We start from the raw sequence: 17,265 nt of genomic DNA, 5'->3' as shown, positions 1-17,265 counted from the left end.
GGATAGGAAAAGCCAATTTTACAGGAATCGTTTCAAATCAGAAAAATTGACAAATTCTGATAAGAAACGACCGACCTCGACAAACCAAGGTCTGGCCAGCAACGAGACTCCAGTGGGAATCGAATCCATGACACGAGAGAATACAACACTCACCACTAGACCACGCTGCTGGTTAAGTTGGGGTTGGTTTTATTCATTTAAGATTAGTTTGTTAGGGTTGGTATTATTGAAAGGTTAGGTTAATCAGAGTTTTGGTCAATCACTATACAAAATCGGAAACAGCTTCAGTCGTAGGATCAGTTTAAAGTTGAAAAGTAATTAAGACGAGCAAACGCACAGGTTGGAATCAGCAAAGACGACTACAGCTGTCAGAAAGATTTGCGGGGCCCACAATGACTAAATATGTAGTTCTCAGAAATGAACTATTATAATGCAGTAATCATACATATATTATATATTTAAAAAATATATATTTAATGTAATAAAGCAATTTACAACTAATAAATTGTAATCGATGTTTATTTTTTATAATAAATTCACTATCAAATTTTATTTTTGTTGTAGGCAACCCATTTGAGGTTTGATTTACCGGGCGGACCCCGATTGGGTCTTGGAAGCTATTTTATAAAGGGGCACTCTTTTTATTTGCAGGGCGAAATATTTTAGAGATGGTCATTTGCATATTATGTTGTGATAAATACCTAATTTTTCTGGAAAATTTTCCGGGCCGATAAATGATAAATGGTTTACTAAATATTATTTCTAATTAATCTACTGGTATTAAATTAGCTCGATTGTCGGTGAATGTTTTAGTAACGATTATTTAGGTTCGAGTTGAATATGTTAATGTATGCATACAGCGAGCATCAATAATTTGAATTCGGCAGAGCACTTGATCATTTGATGGAATTCTAATTATGTTTAGCATAATGGATACGTGACAAATGATGACGAATCTCGAACGTCACACGACACATCGTAGTATTAAGCATGTAATTTTACAAACGAAAAATTTACTTTTGTTCAAAGTAAATACTAATGGAGTGATTATTACGCGCAATTTCAAACTGTAACAAAGAGACAACTTTACTATTGTTTCCCGTTTGAAAAAAGAAACAATCTACCAGTTTTCTCTTCACGCTGACAATTTTCTCGATTTTTCTCCCTCTCCACCCTCTCTTCACCCTAACGCCAATTCCTATCCGACAACATCAATCCAAAACATTTCACGAAGAATTAACTTTGCGATGGAAACAATCACGGCAGAGAGAAATTCTTTCCGGGCAAAATAAAAACAAAAAATAAGTATAATGAATCCTCTCTCGAACAGAGAATATATACCATACATACATAGATATGTACGCGTATATATACCATACATATATGGTGTGGAATCATCAACTTTTCAATATCCGACGAAAACGATATCTTTTAATGAAAATTCCAAAACTTTATTTGCTGGACGGGATGAATATTTCATTGACGTGTTCGTGAGAAGTTTTATTCTAAATGTCAAATCAAAGTGGATGCGTAGGGAAAACACACCGGAAAGTTTGTCTGAGAAGAGAGATGGGATGATTTGATACATCGATTCGCCTAAGCTCATTTGAAACTTTTTTGACAACTCAATCATTTTTCTTCGTTTCGAACGTTTCTCTTGACGCCCAACCAGAAAGCTTTATGTGATTTCTCACTTTATATATCCTATGTACTTTCTGTACAAACATCATATTTAAAATTCAATTCCAAAATTTATGATAATAACATCGCTAAAGGAAATTGCACATTTTAACCGATTACAGTGAAATAAAAAAAAAGACAATTCGCATTATAAAAATTAATAACACGTCAAATGTTCATATGACATTTATTCACTACATGAATTGATCACACGTTCGATCAATCTTGTCACAATTTCTTTGGCATTTTCGTAAACGAAAAAGATGTACATTATACATATTTCCATTATATGTAGGTTTGAAAATATATGTAATGGAGAATAGTCTAAATCACAATTGCCAAAGATCTTCAAAATTAAATGAAATTTCATCGATTACAATCTATTGGTCATTATTTCAACACATGAAATATCGATATAACAGTTTTAAAAAATATCTAACATAAGATATGTATATCTGCGAATCCCAAAAAGTAAAACAAGTATTCTTCATTCATATACATATTTGTACATATGTATGTATTGCTACGTATCCAGTGCCGATCTAATTTTTAATAAATACAAGAATGGTAAAATATATGGAAATGACAAAAACATAAAAACGATAAAATAAAATAATCGCTATAAGATAAACATTGACATCAGATTCAGTATATAAACTGTATACGAAGTATGAGTGTCAGTCAGAACATCAGACCCAGTCAAGTCATAACATCAAATTCAACGAGTCAATATATCGATTCAACTAGCATAAGCATAAGCTTTTAACAGTCATTACAGTGCGAGCAAAAGCCTTAAATAAACAGTTCTACGCGTTTCTCAAGTTCATCGTTCCAATGTTTGGATCAATTTCCAAAGAATTTATCGAAAAATAGTGATAGTTTGTTAAAGGGTAAAAATGTACCATGTAAAAAATAAAATATCTAGTGTTAAAATAATCTCTTTGATTATATTATAACTTATATCAGAACTTTAAAATTATAAATAAAATAAAATAAAGAGACATAGATTGGGATTTTGACTGAATCGTCATCATTCTAGTCAACTATTTTAAAAATAAAAACAACTCTTGAAATGCGAAAGTAAATACATATGTAGATTTGATTATGAAATTTTAATCTACATATGTATATACGTACATACATATCGATGGTTTAGTACATATGTACATAGATATTGCATGTACACTTTTGAAATTGTATCGAATTTTATATACACCACAGAAATTAATTTCTATTCCTTTCTTTTATATACACCACATAAAAGAAAGGAAGACCCTGAATTATTCCTACATTTATCTATATACAAACTTAAAATTCGATTCAAAAATGCACCTACAATATCTATGCACTAAGCCATCGATGTATTCCTTTCAATTTGACTTCACTATGCTACATATTTCATTCTATATATCATTCAATTGATTTTTGTGATTTCGAACGACATTGAAAAGCATCAGCGTTAAATCCGAAAATCTTGAATAAACAGTCAAGAATGTCCTAATCATTTTCATTACAGGATTATACTCAAAGGCGAATCAAGACGAAGATATATTTACGTTTGCTCGAACTTTGACATGTGGAGGGTCATCAGAGGCTTAAACCATTAGCGGGTCTAAATTAGTTCTGGAACAAGTTCCTGGATCGGCACTAACTATTTGATCACTTGGCCGCACCACTTCCGACTCGATCCTAAATCGACACTGGATTGATTAAACCTTTCGCATAATTGATACGTAGAAGCTCCGGGGAACCGTGAGACCGAACCGGTTGGAAAATGCGTCGGTTTTAAAAGGATTTTCGCAATTAGGCCGTTCGCAATCAACGTCGGTGGCGGAAAAGCGTCCCTATTTTATTTACCCCGCTCGGGAAAATGCAAGAGCTCGCTACTAGACTTTTCAATTTTCCCCGAGCTCGTTGCTAAGAGAGAGGCTTGTTTGCATATTCATGTCACGATCTCACTTGCTACTACTACCGACGACCTCGTTATCGGACTATTGTTGCAGGTGAACCGCGTATAATATTCTCTATATAAGACTACGTCGAGTTCGTTTTTAAGCCTATCGATGTTTATTGAAGGGAAAATTCTCTTCCAGTCGATCGATAACTTAATGCAGCTATGTATATTTGTAACGCTCGGAAAATTTATTCAATATTGGGTACAAATATAACAATGTATGTTGAGGTCATTTAAAATTGAGAGATTCAAGTGTGAAATTGAAATTTGTATCAATACTAGTATAGGTATTTTAAATAAAAAATTTAGCTTTGATATCTGCATTTCATAATACTAGATATATATTTTTTTAAATCTTGGTTAATTTTTTTTTTTGCTTTTAATGTTGGAATGAGATTAATTAAATTATTAATAAGGTATTATATATTATATTGTAACGTAGGAACATTAGATAAAGTATACACTGTCTGTGGATTTGTGGGTGAACAATATATACCCCGGACTAAGCTAATGTGACTCAGAAGTACCCGAACAAAGGATATGCTGAAGTTCTCACAGACCAGGGCGAGTTCATGCGTAAACAATAGATTCGCCAGGGTAGAACTTTACGTGCCCAGACAATAGACACACTAACGGATCGGGGAAGCTTTACTGTGCAACTTTTCCTTTATAAGGTGCACAGGGTAGATCAGATATTCTGTAATGAGCGTTGGTTACGTGTGGATCTCTTGAATCGTTGAAAAAATGCTGTGAAGTGACTTTGGCCTTTTATTTGGCTCCTGAATCCACCCCTACGCAACAATATGTTCCTAAATATAATAATGGGAACAAAACTTTCTCGGATACCTATAAATGTTATAAAAACAACTAAAAACTGAAGAATAAAATGTTCAATTTAATTTAATAAATCTATCAGATTCATTTGTCAAAAATTTGTGGAAATTCCTAACAAAAGTAGAATATTATACATATAAATTTACTAACGATAACACTGAGCAACAAAAGTATTCTCCAGAGCGGAAACTAATCAATTTTTAATACGTAAATTTGTCTCATTGAATTCGAATATGACAATAATTGTTGTTGCTTGCCCTCGTTTGAAATATATAATTGTTTAAAAATACAAATTTTAAATATAAATTTTACAGATTTTTGTCCTCAATTCAAAATCAAGTATTTCTGTGCCAAAAATGAAGTATTGGAATCAATAGTTAGACGTTAAATGGAATCAATAGTTTTCAGTGTAATTATAAATAACCAGTTCAATTTATTATTAAGTTCAGCTGAAGCTACAAATTTCAGTCACGATACAGCTAGGTATTGATTTTTGTCATTGAAAACTAATAATTTTGTTTATTTTCCCGCAAATAACCGACGAAACTGTTTATTATTTCAATGCATAAATAAATAAATTACTTTGGTTCTCCGGTATTGTATAGTTTTCGTGCGATATTCGTTCATAGATAAATTTCACACTGATCTCATTTATCTTGCGAAACTTTCCACGCAGAGGAAAATCGTTCGGAAAAGTTACGAACGCCGAGAAAGTTCCGCATGCAACGTAACATAAAGACCCTCCTTTCCTTTCGAAACTTTTACTAATTTTTTCCGCACAGATAACTACACGTACATCATTATATATTTAAATAAAATAATAAAGAGCACATGTCATATCATTATTCTTGTTTTTTTTTTCCTTACACCGGATCGATATGTGCTTAGCCGTGTGGAAAACGGCTTTCGCTTTCCGTCTATAGGAAATCGCGTTATTAACGATTCCATTTGTACAAAGATTCATATTTCATACATTGATTTAGGGGATATCGTTACCGTTGCTGACGGAGACGACGCCGATGAACACCATTATTCACGCTTCCCTTAATTTATGACTGTAGTCTGTCATTTCAGATCAATTTTCAGAGCCTAGGTGTAAAAAAATCGACGATCCGTCAATACGTGGATATCTGACGGCACACGTAGCACAGCTTTGTCCTCATTATTTTATTTTCAGCGACACGTAATGGCATGTAGGATGGTATGAGGTCCACTATTATATAAATAGTGCTTTTTTTTTTCAATGAATCAAACATAAAGATGAGTCATTGTTTATATATAAAATGAGATTACAAAATCTATTGTTACATTATATAACAGATTTTGAAGTTAATATATATATCTTATATCAATAGGAAGAACTCTTTTATTTACCGGATGCTTCACATGTACACAGAAAATTTTCAACTGTCCACGAAAGTTTGTCTAAGTTTTCAACTATGTATTTTCTTAAGGACACTAAGAAAGTTCATAGAAAAGTTTATATATGTATAGAATCATATATAAGTACATAAATATATATATATATATATATATATATATATATATATATATATATATATATATATATATATATATATAATATGAAACGATTTTAATAGTTGTATGTTTTCAATTTGCTTATTCTCAAAATTTACACAAGCCTAATTAACATCAATAAACACATAGAATTATATTTTATTAATTCTCCACAACGTCTACAAATATTTTGCTCACATCACAAGAGAAGCAAGCTTATTCAACCGTTTTGCTGTATATACTAATGATTTCTCAGAAATCTTGTTTAAATCATGTTATCTTTAAAACGAAATACAGACATAATATATTATAATATTAAGATCTATGCACCGTATATCTGAATGAACGAATAAACAATTCGGTATTCTCGTTACATACATATATAATATTTCGTTAGGTAATATAATCAAAGAACATAGTTTTCTTGATATTATTTAATGCTATTTTAGTATAAGTAATAAAATTTATGGAACAAACCGTTTTATAAAATAATATATTTCTACTTACATACGTAGTTTTCATAGTATAATACATGGTTTCATCCACTCCGTAGAGTGGATGAAACCTTCTGTAGGAGGTTTATTTTTTTTATTTTTCATGCTTAATGATTCAGTCCACACTTCTTAGTTCATTATATTATATTACAAGTAACATAGTAGGGTTAGAAATGTAGCCCTGGGCGGTTACAGCGAGTGATTAATATCCAGCGCGGACATTTGCATTTGGACGCCTAATATGGCGAGTAATAATTTTTCTTGCGGTTCACCAGAAGTAGTCCCTGTATAAATCAGGGGTTTTCGCAAAGGCACACGTGTCAACCGGGATGTTTCATAAATCTTAACCAACAATGGTTGATGGAAAACCGAGACCCCACCGCCAGCTGTAAGTAACCTGAGGCTCGCAAACTCACGCATATTTGATGGTATTTTTAAAGCGATGCCATTGTCGTGACATGACAATGATAAAAGACGTCGAAGAAGAAAATCGGATCCAAATTTCAAATTGGATTTTATTTATTTTTTCAATAATTATTAATTTAAATTTTTTTTTTTTACATATATACCAGGAAGGCCTTACAAGTAAACCCCAATGCGCCTTCCTGGCCAATTCCAAATTACAATTACAATTACAATGCAGCATTTTTATTACAAGTCGTTGAATTACGAGACACTGACAAATTCGCAAATTAACGAAACATCTATGAATTGTACATAAATTTTATTGTACATTAATCATACTTCAACTGGTGGTGACATAGTAGGTAGGAAGGATTAATGGCCAATTTTTTTAGACGGGAACCGTTTCAACAATGAAATCAGATAAAATTGGCAAACTCTGATAGGAAACGATCGACCTGGAGTCACAATATCCAAGTCTGACCAGCATTACAGATGTACTCAGAAAAATTCTTTTCCAATCGAGGTCAGCTCGTGGGATCAAACCCGGCGCCTCTCGGTGCCAAACAGAAGCTTAACGACCGAGCTATGCTGCTGGCGTTATGTTAAAAGCTTTAATTTTTAATCGATCGTACTAAGTTCGTCTTACATACTGAGTTTGAGTGAAAATGCTTGATCCGTTGTGTCAAATGTGTGACTAATTAATTTTTATTTAAAACTTGCCTTACTGTCCTAAAAAGACTGCTAGCCACTGAGCAAAATAAATAATGCGAATCTGCAAGATTAATTATATTAATTAGCTTTAAAAATAATTTTATCGTGTAATGTCGAATAATATAAAATAAGTTCAAGAAATGAAAAAAATAACGGCTGAAGCAGAGCCGCCATTCCATGGAGGATATCATTCTCACATTGACCGTTGAGCGCGGCGTACTGAATTTTCCCTCTCTCCCTCTCTCGCATCTGTGAAGCACGTGTACAAGGGGCTTCTCGGGAAAATAATTATTTCTGTTGATATTGATCAATGTTTTTATTCCGTAATGACATCATTCGAATCATAGAGGTTTTTGATGAGGAACAGATAACATATGAAGACCCTGCATTTAGTATATTTGTAGAAATAAAATGAAATAGAAGTCCTGGTCATTCGCTATTTATTTATTTATTGAAAAATCAACAGATATAGAAATTCATAAAAACAAAATAAGATCTGAGCCCAATCATAGATTTTTACAAAATACATATTATGTATATCTACTACATATAGACAAACAAATGTGAAAGAAAATAATAAAAAATAAAATATGACTAAATAGGACAATGCATAATTAAACATAAAGTGGTATAATATAAACATAAAGTGATATATGTATGTATGTATATCTATCACATTGCGGAAAGTGCAAGCATGTAACCATACAACTTGCCCCTTGTAAGGCCTGACGTAAAGACGTACAAAAAAACACCATTTGATCTAACCATGTCTACAAAAATGAATGTTTGTTTGTTTGTCTACTATGCTAATCTACAGTTTATAGAGACCACCGAATTAAGTTTCTAAACCTGAATCGAAACTTTTTAAAAAAAGACTAGTAATACAATTAATTTTTAAATTAAAATTACTTTCAATCGAACAACGCTGAGAAATCCACATCATAAATGAATAAAGTATATTCAATTCACATAACAAAATAATAGCATACGTATGATCTCAAATATCACTATTTTCACGACGATTAATCGATAGCACGATACAGATCGTCCGTTTGATTAGTTGAACGATCATGTTACAAACAGAAAATGTTTCAATTTAATGGCTAGACAAATTATGAAGGGCAAGACACTCCTCCCCTAAATTCATCTCGCCTCTCACCGCCCGCAGCCACTGTCTAAGACAATAAATATCAAATAACCAGCAGGCGTATAATGTTTTCGCGTCAGGGTCTTGCGATATCCCTCGGCGGTTTCACGGGTCCATAACGACCCGTGAACCCTCAAACCCATTATTTACATATTTCCACCCCACCGTAATCCCGAACGAGTCTTGTGTCACTAAGGCGACGTATCTTACCACTCTACCCCCCCCCCCACCCCTCACAGCGCCCCTAAAGAAAATTCTAATTTCCACGGCATCATACTACGTACTGCAGAGCATGACGACAAAACATCACAAAAAGTATCTCATTAGGTTAGACCTCACTTAGTATATCTGTATGGACATACATACATACTACTGGTGTTTTGGTAGTTGATATATCAATGGATAGTGTGTAAGAAAGTAAGTGCATCATTAAATTATTCATTATTTCTTCAGAAAAAAAAGCTATTTTTCACGCAGTCGACATTAAGTCAATTTCCTATCGTAGTAATTTGAGTTTGGCGTGGCGCACCGTTTTGGTGGGATAAATTAGCATATTCATTAAATTAATTCATGTGTGAAACGAGATAGTCTCGATTAGTATGCGATAGGTTTGACAACGGCTGGGAAATTGGTTCGGAACGAGTTCGACTTCTGGGAATGTGTACCTACGTATTATGTACCCGAATTACACGTATAATATGTATGTACCTGTCGATCTGTCTGATAAATATTTATGATTATGCGTAGTGTAAATTATATTCTGATTGGCAGTATTGTCTGGTGAATATTCATTATATAGGAATGTAATATATTGAAGTAGGTTATTGATAATAGGTTAATAGGAACGAAGTTTACTCAGAGTTTGTGTTGTTTTTTTTTTTAGTAAAGACATTATCGGATTTAGGGCGAAATCACACAGCGCGAGATGTGGGACGCGGATTTTTTTTAGATAGTTTTAAACATAAAAAAAATATGGCGTTCATGGTACCGTACATGGGATATTCTTTTCAAAACAACACATTCGAGCTGTTTCGTTGAAATTGTATATTAGTGTTTATCCTTGCTTGACAGTGATATATACTGGAAAAGACTTCGATAATGGTTTGATGTAGTTTATTGAAATGTAAAATTTGCACGTGGTGGTTCAGCGGAGCGTACGGAACACAAGTTGTCCGTACGCCGTCTGCTCGTTGACTCTCTGTCGACCGTCGCGTATTTCCGCTTGGGCCGACACTAATGCCAACTCGTCAATAATGCCAATCGACAATCAGTTAATAAGACTGTTTGCCACACGTCATTACAAAAGTCGGAACATAGTCCCACATAGGAAAACTGTTGAACAATACAGTTATTCTACAGAGTTACAGCATTACTGACGAGTCGTTTACAATAAATCATAGCTCTTAAAATAATTAAATAGAGGGTGAATAATGAAACCTTTGCCTCATCCAGTGTGAGGATAAAATCAATTTATTGGTTCAGTAATATTTCAACTTGTAGGTATACCTCTGGTGAATGTTGTTTCTATTTACATTAAAATTTTTGAAATCTCCTTTGAAGCTGTGAATAAGCATTACAAGATAAGTTTACTTTAAAGAAGAGAGAGTGGACTGTATATGGTTTAAAACTTAAGCATTCCTCATCTTGATGTTAACTTAGACAATACAATGTTGACACTGTTACAGTTGTCAAGACAGATCAGCTATTACCGATCAACTAAACTTGATTAGTGAGTGTAATGCTCCTAAGTTAACTTGATTTCATCAACAAGTAGCACAAACATTGCTAAATTAAAAGTAAATTGGAAAGTCATTCATTCATTCCTACAAGCAGGAAATGAAGGCGAACTATGATTATAGATGTCTCTACGTTAAACATCGAAATGTTCAGTATTATAATATTTACTTATTCTATGATTCACATAAATACTATAAACAGTAAGAGTTAACTTATGTTTTCATAACAAGAAACATAAGACCTGCGGATGACTCCCGGCAGGTTATAATTAAGTAGACATGAAATAATTTAAGATGCTCCATTAAGTGTGGCTTGGAGACTAACATTAACAAATCATGAATCTAATTTTAACTGTCAAATTTGAACAGTTTATTTTAAACTCGGATATAATCCTTCCGAGTGATGACATGAGACAAGTCTTATATTATAAAGACAAAATGATTAGATTAAATTCGGAGATATATACTGCCGAATGTTAAAATGAAAATAGCTTAAATTATACACACAACACAATTAAAGTGAATTACGGAGTACTACTATTAACATTGAATGATTTAAACTCATGATTACATCTAATAAGTAATATGAGTTGGGGGTAGTGTCTTCGGGTTAAACTAAGCTACCGAAGTTGACGGAATTGAAGCTGCTGTTTCTCCTCCCTCTTGCTGATCTTCCTTCCTGTCAAGTGGTCCTTGTGGTAGAATCGGCAATGGCGCCACTAGATGACTGGACCGACGAAACTCTCCGCTGGCAGTAAAGACGTCGACGACTCGAACTCTGCCATCTGGTCCGGGATACAATTTAGTGACTCGACCCAAGACCCATCGGGTTGGCAGCATGTGTTCCTCCTTTAACAGGACCATTTGACCCACACTCAGATTGTTGCTCGAGTCCTTCTTCCATTTGTGTCGTAACTGCAAAGAATGTAAATATTCCGCCGACCAACGTTTCCAAAATGCTGCTGTGGTCAATTGTATCTGAAGCAGATTGGCATGGACATTAGTGTTATATTTAACCTCCATTGGAAGAGCGAGTAAGGATCTGCCAATTAAGAAATGTCCAGGTGTGAGGGGTAAAAGGTCTAGTGGATCCGAAGACAAGGGACTAAGAGGACGGGAATTCATGCAAGCTTCTATTTGAGTCAATACCGTACAAAATGATTCGAAATTTAAGGTGGTGGCCTTTAACACCTTGTTTAAATGAATCTTCATGGATTTAACCGCTGCTTCCCACAGCCCTCCCATGTGAGGCGCCCTTGGCGGGTTAAACTTCCAACGAATCCCTTCGGAGGCTACATACCGTAGTAGCTTCTCCTCATGAGGACGTTCGTAAATTAATTTTACTAAATTAACGAGTTCACGACTTGCACCGACAAAATTAGTAGCATTGTCGGAATATATCGTATTGGGCCTGCCACGTCTGGCTACGAATCTTCTTAAACAATTTAAGAAATTTGAACTCGTTAAGTCTCCGACAAGTTCCAAGTGAACTGCCTTACTGGAAAAACACACAAAGACACAAACGTAACCCTTAATTATCTTAGAATTCTTATTGCAACCACTCTTCACAGGAAAAGGTCCTGCGAAATCTATCCCCACATGACTGAAAGGAAAATTCGCAGTGGTACGTTCAAGCGGGAGTAATCCCATTAATCTATTGTGTGACAGTGGTTTATTTCTGAAACAAATGACACATGAACGCACCACTCCTTTGACAGTATTATGTCCGGCCAATGGCCAATAGGTCTGCCGCAATAACGACAGTAAGGCTTGAGTACCCAAGTGAATATATTTCAAGTGCGCATCTCGGACAATCATGTGTGTAAGTTTATGCTTATTTGACAAGATAATGGGTGACGTTGATAGAGTTGTTCCCAGAGGAAGTCTACTTCCAACACAAATTAAATTCTCGTGGAATAGAGGGGACAATTTAGCTAATTTACTGCTACTGGGAATTGGATGTCCCTTGCTCAGCAAACGATATTCCAATGGAAATGATTCCATTTGCGATAACCTAATCAAATTATTTAAAGCATCATTTAATTCTAAAGCGGACGGTTCGTTATTTTCTTTAACGTTTAATTGTTTATTCCTTAGTGGCCGACGAACATATGATAAAACTCGAAGGAGTCTTGGAAGATGAGAATATTTATCTATCCAATTATTTTCCCTCACAAGGGTAGCGTTAGTGACTACCCTTCTCTCTGGAAGATCTATTGTGATCTCAGGAGGTCTTCGAGGCCATCGTGATTCGTCTAATTTCAACCAACTAGGGCCGTCCCACCATAACGAATTATGATTTAATTGTACATTTTTGTTTTTCTCTGCTATTTGAATCTGTCGGTACATCTGCTTAATATCCGCAGTAATCACGTATTTATGGAGTCGAAAGTTGAGTAGTAAACTTAACAAATCTGATTGGACACTAGGTCCCACCATCAAAATATTATTTATTGAGATATTGGACGTTGTCTTTGCGGACGCATCAAAAACTACACGATATTTAGTGGTAAGGCTAGACTCCTTAACCACGACGTGATGAGGTAAATAACAATGAACCTCATGTGCCTCCGGAGGTTCACACTCTGACATATGTCCTAAATTTATGTACTCTTCTAAAACTTTATTGTATTCCATTTTTAAATTATTATTGGCTAAAAAACGTCTTTCCAAAGTTTTGTGTCTTTTCTCCGCAATGTGCAATGAACTTCCTAATATTACCGGGGAATTTTTATATGGTAAAGCTACACAAAATCTACCGTTTTTATCTCGTGATGTGTGTGCTTGGAAATGTTCCTCACATCTTTTCTCCTCAAGAGATTGATGTTTTACCATAGGAACCTGGTCTATCATCCAAAAGTTTTGAATGTGACTGTCTAATTGACTTAAGCCTATGTGGCTCTTCCCTGGAGCATTATTTACTTCGGGATATGGACCAACTATTGTCCATCCGAATTCGGTATCCTTTAAGATAGGCATACCTTTTCCTAACTGGATGGTTCCTGCTTTCATAGCATGAACGCAAATCTCGGCGCCGAGCAATAAATCGATTGGCGTCGGTTTATTCCAAAGGGGATCTGATAACTTGATTCCCGCTGGTATTGAAATTAACTGTTGATCCAGTTTCACAGTTGGAATTTCGCCAGTAATTTCTGGTAATACCAAACACAACACTTTGGTTGAGTAATTAGTGGTTGAAGACCTTATGGTCACCTTGGTGATGTGACGAATGCTACTTTCTTGATTAGCGATACCTACAATTTTTTGAGAGATTTTCTCTAATTTGAAGTTATTCTTCTTAGCGAAAGATGTGGTAACATAGTTGACTTGTGAGCCGGAATCTAATAATGTGCGACCCTTAACGACCGTTCCATTGGACGTTATAATGTCTACTTGTACCGTCGGTAAAATTATCTCCCTTTGAGAGAAATGAGTAGAATGAGCATTAATTGACTTCCTTCCCGTATTATTGGAACTAAATGTATCGTCCTGATGCAACAAAGTATGATGGTTTTGTTTGCACCTTAAGCAATTATAGTTAGACTTGCAATTTGTTATCTTATGCGATGAATTTAAACATTTAAAACACATGTTATTAGATTTAACGAATTCATTTCTTTCCATACTGGATTTTGCTTTGAATTTATCACATTTGCCTATGAAATGATTATTTCGACAGAATGCGCATGCGTTTACCTTACTTGATGGGTTTTTGTTCGCGACATGAGTTCTCATGATTCTTTGACGACTATGAGGGAATTCCTTCACCGTAGTTACAGATGCAGTAGATTGTAATACATTACATCTATTCTGCAAGAATGTCTCTAAACTTTCATATGGTGGCATTTCTCTGCTAACCAGCGATATTTCCCAGTCTCTTACTATATTAAAAGGTAATTTCCTTAGAACTAAACATGTTACCCATGGATCTAAAATTTCTCTCGCGTAACCCAACGATTCAATGTTTTTAATACACACTGTTACCTGATTCAATAGATTTCTCAATTCGATATGTGATTCTCTTGTGATTAATTTTAAGTCACAAAGTGAATTAATCCTAGTTTTGAGATTAAGTCTTGGTAAATTATATTGCTTGTCTAAAATACTCCAAGCTATTTCGTAATTGTCTGAGCTAATATCTAAACCTGATACAGCTGCCAAAGCGGGACCGATTAAGGATTGATGCAAATATTGCAATTTCGTGACATTCGAATATTCCGTTTTGTTTCCTATTATATTCTTAAAAGCTTGTTGAAACGATTGCCATTCAGATGGATCTCCCTGAAATGTGGGAATGGTTAACGTCGGTAACTTATCTCTAGCAAATTTAATTGTTGCTTGCTCTACCTTTAGTTTACTATCTTGAAAGGATTGGCAATCTAATGCTGCTTTAAGATTTTTAACTGTTATTGTAATTGCATCGTACTCTTCGTCTATTTTGGCCGCTTTCGATATGTCTGTAAGGTTATCTAAATACTCGTAATGGAGTTTTCGGACATAATCGTATGCTTCTTTAATGGTTTGATACTGTCCTTCATCTAATTCGGAGGATTTATCTATTTTTCCTTTTAGTCTTTGTACCGCGCCTGAATACCTTAATTCTATTGACGTCATTATAACTTCTACTTTATTTTCCTTCGCTAATATTTCTATCGATTGAGTCTGACTTCGAGTCTGATGTATTCTAGAGCTTGACCTGTCTCTAATAGGTTCTACGTCCCTAGTTGGATTTCGACCTTTATGCGACTTGGAAGTCGAAGCTTCTATTTCCTCGTTTTCAGCACTTGACATTTGTTTCAGAAAGTTGCACTATTTCGTCTCATAAATACAGTTATTCTCTACTAAAGCTGTCAATTGAACTATTCGTAGAGATAAGGTAATAATATTCAATGATTAACCGTGAATCTTAATATTCTACTTTAACTATTATCACCAGAATCTATCCAACATATTTTGGAAGAAATAACAACCCTAAATTGGTGGGTGCTTGATTTAAACCACTTTGGGGCTACAAGTCTTGTGATTTATTTTAAATCACCACTGTTTCATCACACATTATGAAACAAAGAGATCTACCGATGTATGAATATGCCGGTATGTACTTGATTTAATCCACTTTGGGGCTACAAGTGTAATTCCACATTTATCGTGGAAGGGGGGGGGGGGGGGGAGGGTGTTTCTACACACATTAAGAAACAAAGATCTACCGATATGAATATACCGGTATGTACTTGGTTTAAGCCACTTTGGGGCTACAAGTATAATTCCACATTTATCGTGGAAGGGGGGGGGGGGGGTGTTTCTACACACATTAAGAAACAAAGATCTACCGATATGAATATACCGGTATGTACTTGGTTTAAGCCACTTTGGGGCTACAAGTATAATTCCCCACGTGCTTTGCTAATTTTACACTACATCTGATTTTACACTTTTAATACGAAATTCGATGCGACCGATGAAACATTCCTTCGTAGCGCGATATTATTTTATACAATCGCGTTAATTAATTGTTATACTTTAAAACATATTTTAAAAACTGACCTACCCACATGATTGCCTTTTGAACAGATTGCCTGAGATTGAATACATTCACTTACTTGAATATCCTTTACGATGTTTATGTGATCGTTCCGATAATTTTGGATTACCTCTGTGTCCCATGCGTCTTTGTAGGTTATGTTTTTATTTATATATTTTCTGCGTCAATCACGCGGTCATGTACCTCTGTACATCAATCAATATATTGCTGAAATAGAAGCAAACATGTTATTAGTATTGGAAAGGTATGGATAGTAACAAAGGAACGATACCGATTTCTTAATTGACATCCATTTTTTCTCGACCACGTTTTTTCCTATTGGTTTGTCCGTTTGGTGTTGTGGCCTAGGTTACTGGTGTCCGGTTCGAAAGACCATCATGGAAAAGACTTCGATAATGGTTTGATGTAGTTTATTGAAATGTAAAATTTGCACGTGGTGGTTCAGCGGAGCGTACGGAACACAAGTTGTCCGTACGCCGTCTGCTCGCTGACTCTCTGTCGACCGTCGCGTATTTCCGCTTGGGCCGACACTAATGCCAACTCGTCAATAATGCCAATCGACAATCAGTTAATAAGACTGTTTGCCACACGTCATTACAAAAGTCGGAACATATACCAAAACGACCCTTTGGACCATTTCCGGTAAAATTTTATCCTTGCTTGACAGTGATCGATAACGGTGTATCGAAAAGTTCTCCTATATTTTTTTCAAATATTCACTATAATACGATTTCAACGAAACAGCTTGAATGTGTCGTTTTAAAAAGAATATCCCATGTATGGTACCACGAACACCATATTTTTTTCTATATGTTTAAGAATATCTAAAAAAAAACCCACGTCCTACATCCCACGCTATGTGATTTCGCCCTTATGCTCCATTTTTTTTGACAACGACTGTAACTAGGGTTATATAGGTAGAATTATCATCAAAATATCATTTGGCATTTATTATTCTAGCGTTCAAAACCTTCTTACAAAATTTAAAAACCAGAGCCAACAGTCCTTTAATTTTTTTATCGATGAGCAGTCCTGCCAAATCAAATAAAACGAAAAAAGCTTATTCTTTCATTATTTTCCAGTCTTGTTTTGCACGCTTATCGCGGCGCGCCTACGTCGGGGTACGACTGTCGGTAGTGCCGAAATATAATACTTCCAATTCTGTGTTAAATTGTTTTGAATTTAGAAAAACACACTGTATCGGCTAGTTTGTATGGATTAGTCAAAAACTAAGTCAACACTTA

At 34.8% G+C, this 17,265-nt stretch overlaps 1 protein-coding gene across 1 annotated transcript; it reads right to left on the bottom strand.

Moving 5' to 3' along the window:
• Window positions 1–6,117: 6,117 nt before the first annotated feature.
• LOC143915111 (uncharacterized) lies at window positions 6,118–16,507 on the bottom strand. Its single transcript, XM_077435544.1, has 3 exons — window positions 15,834–16,507; window positions 9,825–15,580; window positions 6,118–6,265 (listed from the first exon to the last, which is right to left on the bottom strand). Exon 2 carries the CDS (start codon window positions 15,268–15,270, stop codon window positions 11,095–11,097), a length of 4,176 nt encoding a protein of 1,391 aa, XP_077291670.1. The 5' UTR covers window positions 15,271–15,580; window positions 15,834–16,507; the 3' UTR covers window positions 6,118–6,265; window positions 9,825–11,094.
• Between the last annotated feature and the right edge of the window lie 758 nt (window positions 16,508–17,265).

The sequence above is a fragment of the Arctopsyche grandis genome, chromosome 8, assembly GCF_051622035.1.
Source record: "Arctopsyche grandis isolate Sample6627 chromosome 8, ASM5162203v2, whole genome shotgun sequence".
Classification (NCBI taxonomy): domain Eukaryota; kingdom Metazoa; phylum Arthropoda; class Insecta; order Trichoptera; family Hydropsychidae; genus Arctopsyche; species Arctopsyche grandis.
The sequence above is the reverse complement of the archived record's forward strand: the minus strand, read 5'-3'. Positions and strand labels throughout refer to the sequence as shown.